The sequence below is a fragment of the Pseudophryne corroboree genome, chromosome 8 (genome assembly GCF_028390025.1).
Source record: "Pseudophryne corroboree isolate aPseCor3 chromosome 8, aPseCor3.hap2, whole genome shotgun sequence".
Classification (NCBI taxonomy): Eukaryota; Metazoa; Chordata; class Amphibia; order Anura; family Myobatrachidae; genus Pseudophryne; species Pseudophryne corroboree.
In genome coordinates, this window is record NC_086451.1 from 64316920 (window position 1) to 64322919 (window position 6000).

The window sequence follows — 6000 nt, forward strand, 5'->3', positions numbered from 1 at the left end:
CCCAGCGTTCGCCCAGACACTCCCCCGTTTCTTCAGACACTCCCACGTTTTTCCCAGAAACGCCAGCGTTTTTTCGCACACGCCCATAAAACGGCCAGTTTCCGCCCAGAAACACCCACTTCCTGTCAATCACACTCTGATCACCAGAACAATGAAAAATCCTCGTTATGCCGTGAGTAAAATACCTAACTTTTGAGTAAAATAACTAAGCGCATGCGCTCTGCGACCCTTGCGCATGCGCAGTAAGCGACTAATCGCAATATAGCGAAACTCGGCAACGAGCGAACAACTCGGAATGAGGGCCCATGTGCACTGCCGGTCTGGCAAATATAACATGTGCAAAGAGAGTTAGATTTGGGTGGGTTATTTTGTTTCTGTGCAGGGTAAATACTGGCTGCTTTATTTTTACACTGCAATTTAGATTTCAGTTTGAACACACCCCACCCAAATCTAACTCTCTCTGCACATGTTACATCTGCCCCACCTGCACTGCACATGGTTTTGCCTATGAGAGAGTTTGCTTGTGTGATCAGATCTGAATTACCCCCCTGGTGCAGATGATGATCAGCAGTCACTTCTGAATGGCTGAATGCAACGGATTCCCTCCCATTTGTACTGTTACTACTGTCATGTGGCTTGCTGCTATCTGTTGCATTATTACAGTACAGTACATGGGTATTTGCAATCAGAGTTTAAAGGGGAAGGCGATCGATGTGTGTATTGATTTGAACTTAAATAGCTCTGTCATTTATGTCTTTACAGCTTGCTCTAATTTCCTTTAACATGGCAAATGCTACTGTATTAGTTACTGATAATATTGGTCAGACATGTATTGCATTGCGTGCTGTCATTACCACTATTCTGGGACGGACTGGGGCTGTAAAACAGCCCTGGCACATCTCCCTCGACAAGGGGGTTCGGCCATGGCTAAGGCGGGGCGCAGCCACAGCTGAAGACGGCTGCAGGTGGCACATCCACGGCTCCCAGGGGCATGCCACAAGTCAAGGTGTCCTGACCTTGCGGCACGCCTCCATCTATTTGTATGCCTGGTGGCCAGCCCCGCTCTCTGTGTGGCTCGAGAACTCATCGTCCCTTTTGCCAGATGGCCAGTCCTGCCTGCCGCTATCTCTGTGGAGCCACATCTCCTTGCGTAATCCAGCTCTTGTTTGCGTAAGACAGTTTGTCAGTATTGCTCAATCCTGGCTAGCGTGCTGTTCTCTGTTCCACCAGTTTGCTCTGCCTAATGTGGAAGTTCATCGGATCCACGCCATGCGCTTTATCCCCGAGCAGCTCGATGAGGAGAAAGAAATCCAGCGTGAGAAGCGACTGTTTGCCTGCCCCTGTACAGAAGTACTGGACACCAGCACTTGGAACTGTGACGGAGAGATCTTGAACTGTGCCCAACTCAGTGTGAGGTGAGGTAGAAGAGACTGGCAATATATAGTTACTGTGCACTATTCCTGAGAATGCAGCCTATCAGGCCACAGGAAACTAGTGACATCACTGAGGCACAAAATGGTAGTACTGTTTCCCTATTTAGGGGTCACATTCTCTTCAGTGACTCGGTGATGTCATAAGTTTCTAGTAAATAGAGACACAGCACTGGGTCCATTGGGGCCCTGCTATGCGCACCCTGCATCCAGAGTATACTTATCTTTTGCCGGCTAGCAGGCCTCTCCTCCTCTGCAGTGACATCTTCGGGAATATGACACAGCACTGTAAAGATGCTAGCACTGTGCCAGAGCTTTTGCTCTCTTCTACACATGCGCCATTTTCTTGGAAAGATGGTGCAGCGGAGGAGGAGGGACCCGCTTTCCAGCGTAAAATATGCATGCATTATAATAATAAATGCTTATGTGCCATCCAAGATCTTGATGTATATATGGCCACCTTTCTGGACAAAAAGGCTAGTACCGCGGACAGAACAGGCTTGCCTGAGACTGTCTCGTCTCAGGTATCTTCCAATCTGCTATATTGTCATTTCCATATCTATCTGTGAGTGGCACACAATAAGGCAGTATGCATTTAGCATTTAGTTGTCCATTGATTATTTTCCAACCTGTGACTCTCCAGTTGTTGTGAAACTACACATCCCAGCATGCCCTGCCACAGTTTTAGCATTCCCTTATAGTTAAACTGTAGCAGAGCATGCTGGGACTTGTAGTTTCACAACAGCTGGAGAGCCACAGGTTGGCCAGCAGAGGGCGCCAGATAAATGGTGGATGGTAGACAGATGAATGTGAAATCAGGAGTTATCGCTATACATTTGGCTGTAGGATGCGGCTCACTCTCTCCCCTCTATGATTGCAGAGTACATCACCAGCTCATCCAGCTCTTTGCACGGGGAATAGAAGACACCTCAAGCAGCTAAGGAGAATTCCCTAACACACCCAAGGGTTAAACACATTACTGACTACACGCCTGGACCTGTACATGTGACCAGAATGAAACATATATGTTATACCGCTGCTGGGTTGGCTATGGTGGCCTGCTGGACGGGTACCAACGGGCATCAGGAATCTTAAACTGCCATGCACTTTGTCTGCCAGAATGTAAAGCAGCTTTCTGGCAGCTAATGGGTTACGAGCTTATGTACATAGTAATAGCTCCAATCTAATGTATTTAATTATTTTGTCCCATACTGGGGTTTTAATTAAAATTGAATGTTTATTTATATCCAGTTAAAATCGGTGTCAAGCCTGGAGCTTGCCTGCTATATTTATGTCTGCAAAGAAACAACACTGGCTTACGCAAAGAGTCATTTTTACTTCTGGTGTTTTAATTCTAGGTGTAACGAGAGCCACCTGCCGGCTGTGTGATTCGTGCATTTGTACAAAGTGAGGCACCTGCTGGCCGTGTGATCTGTGCATCTGTACAGAGAGAGGCACCTGCTGGCTGTGTGATCCGTGCATCTGTACAGAGAGAGGCACCTGCCGGCTGTGTGATTCGTGCATTTGTACAAAGTGAGGCACCTGCTGGCCGTGTGATCTGTGCATCTGTACAGAGAGAGGCACCTGCTGGCTGTGTGATCCGTGCATCTGTACAGAGAGAGGCACCTGCCGGCTGTGTGATTCGTGCATTTGTACAAAGTGAGGCACCTGCTGGCCGTGTGATCTGTGCATCTGTACAGAGAGAGGCACCTGCTGGCTGTGTGATCCGTGCATCTGTACAGAGAGAGGCACCTGCCGGCTGTGTGATTTGTGCATCTGTACAGAGAGAGGCACCTGCCGGCTGTGTGATTTGTGCATCTGTACAGAGAGAGGCACCTGCCGGCTGTGTGATCCGTGCATCTGTACAGAGAGAGGCACCTGCCGGCTGTGTGATTTGTGCGTCTGTACAGAAAGAGGCACCTGCCGGCTGTGTGATTTGTGCGTCTGTACAGAAAGAGGCACCTGCCGGCTGTGTGATTTGTGCATCTGTACAGAAAGAGGCACCTGCCGGCTGTGTGATTTGTGCATCTGTACAGAGAGAGCCACCTGCCGGCTGTGTGATTCGTGCATTTGTACAAAGTGAGGCACCTGCTGGCCGTGTGATCTGTGCATCTGTACAGAGAGAGGCACCTGCCGGCTGTGTGATTTGTGCATCTGTACAGAGAGAGGCACCTGCCGGCTGTGTGATTTGTGCATCTGTACAGAGAGAGGCACCTGCCGGCTGTGTGATCCGTGCATCTGTACAGAGAGAGGCACCTGCCGGCTGTGTGATTTGTGCGTCTGTACAGAAAGAGGCACCTGCCGGCTGTGTGATTTGTGCGTCTGTACAGAAAGAGGCACCTGCCGGCTGTGTGATTTGTGCATCTGTACAGAAAGAGGCACCTGCCGGCTGTGTGATTTGTGCATCTGTACAGAGAGAGCCACCTGCCGGCTGTGTGATTCGTGCATTTGTACAAAGTGAGGCACCTGCTGGCCGTGTGATCTGTGCATCTGTACAGAGAGAGGCACCTGCCGGCTGTGTGATTTGTGCATCTGTACAGAGAGAGGCACCTGCCGGCTGTGTGATTTGTGCATCTGTACAGAGAGAGGCACCTGCCGGCTGTGTGATCTGTGCATCTGTACAGAGAGAGGCACCTGCCGGCTGTGTGATTTGTGCGTCTGTACAGAAAGAGGCACCTGCCGGCTGTGTGATTTGTGCGTCTGTACAGAAAGAGGCACCTGCCGGCTGTGTGATTTGTGCATCTGTACAGAAAGAGGCACCTGCCGGCTGTGTGATTTGTGCATCTGTACAGAGAGAGCCACCTGCCGGCTGTGTGATTCGTGCATTTGTACAAAGTGAGGCACCTGCTGGCCGTGTGATCTGTGCATCTGTACAGAGAGAGGCACCTGCTGGCTGTGTGATTCGTGCATCTGTACAGAGAGAGGCACCTGCCGGCTGTGTGATCCGTGCATCTGTACAGAGAGAGGCACCTGCCGGCTGTGTGATTTGTGCGTCTGTACAGAAAGAGGCACCTGCCGGCTGTGTGATTTGTGCATCTGTACAGAGAGAGCCACCTGCCGGCTGTGTGATTTGTGCATTTGTACAAAGGTAGGCACCTGCTGGCCGTGTGATCTGTGCATCTGTACAGAGAGAGGCACCTGCTGGCTGTGTGATCCGTGCATCTGTACAGAGAGAGGCACCTGCCGGCTGTGTGATTCGTGCATTTGTACAAAGTGAGGCACCTGCTGGCCGTGTGATCTGTGCATCTGTACAGAGAGAGGCACCTGCTAGCTGTGTGATCCGTGCATCTGTACAGAGAGAGGCACCTGCCGGCTGTGTGATTTGTGCATCTGTACAGAGAGAGGCACCTGCCGGCTGTGTGATTCGTGCATTTGTACAAAGTGAGGCACCTGCTGGCCGTGTGATCTGTGCATCTGTACAGAGAGAGGCACCTGCTAGCTGTGTGATCCGTGCATCTGTACAGAGAGAGGCACCTGCCGGCTGTGTGATTTGTGCATCTGTACAGAGAGAGGCACCTGCCGGCTGTGTGATTTGTGCATCTGTACAGAGAGAGGCACCTGCCGGCTGTGTGATCCGTGCGTCTGTACAGAGAGAGGCACCTGCCGGCTGTGTGATCCGTGCGTCTGTACAGAGAGAGGCACCTGCCGGCTGTGTGATCCGTGCATCTGTACCGAGAGAGGCACCTGCCGGCTGTGTGATCCGTGCATCTGTACAGAGAGAGGTACCTGCCGGCTGTGTGATTTGTGCATCTGTACAGAGAGAGGCACCTGCCGGCTGTGTGATCCGTGCATCTGTACAGAGAGAGGCACCTGCCGGCTGTGTGATCCGTGCATCTGTACAGAGAGAGGCACCTGCCGGCTGTGTGATCTGTGCGTCTGTACAGAGAGAGGCACCTGCCGGCTGTGTGATCTGTGCGTCTGTACAGAAAGAGGCACCTGCCGGCTGTGTGATCTGTGCATTTGTAGATGTTGCAAAGAAATTCTATTAGAGTTTCAATATAATAACTTTATTTTTATTTTTTTTAACATCTTGCTATTTAAACTAAAATTTCAACAGAACATTCTTCAGTCAACACAATGGTGGTCACTATCAGGCCTGCTTGATATTAAGATTATGCATTTGAATACCAGCACATCTACAGATTCTTAGTTCAAAGTATATCAATTAACATTGGTGACATTTTGCAAAACATGTTAAATAAAAATGCACACGTTGGCTCTGGTAGGTGCTCTTGATTTCTAGCACTTTAAAGTGTATGCTAAGTATTTAAATATAAATGGCTGCATTTGTGTCATCACTGGTGTTGTGGGTAACATGATATTTTTGAGACACTTCTACTTTCCCACACAGAGGCCTCGCATTAACTTTGGGTAGTAGAATAAGACCCTATAATGAGATGAGAGTGGCAGCATTAAGTATTCACATAGCACAAGCAGTAGGTACCTCAGGCTCATTATTGGCTAATCCAGTTTTTGGGAAGACACCCAAATAGCTAGGCAGAGGGCTAAAGAGGGACATCACTTGGGAGGGTCAATGTTTGGACAGCCACGAGGGCTACGTGGCAGGTCA

The 6000-nt window shown here is 49.8% G+C and overlaps 1 protein-coding gene across 2 annotated transcripts in view; it reads left to right on the top strand.

Moving 5' to 3' along the window:
* The window catches only part of LOC134948508 (ceramide kinase-like), a 225073-nt gene extending 219421 nt beyond the window's left edge, over window positions 1-5652 (top strand). For both annotated transcript variants that reach the window (XM_063936522.1, XM_063936521.1), the window contains 2 exons: window positions 1231-1415; window positions 2311-5652. In XM_063936522.1, coding sequence (XP_063792592.1) covers window positions 1231-1415; window positions 2311-2371 — 246 coding nt within the window. In that variant the 3' untranslated portion in view covers window positions 2372-5652. The remainder of the gene's footprint in view (window positions 1-1230; window positions 1416-2310) is intronic.
* Window positions 5653-6000: the final 348 nt, after the last annotated feature.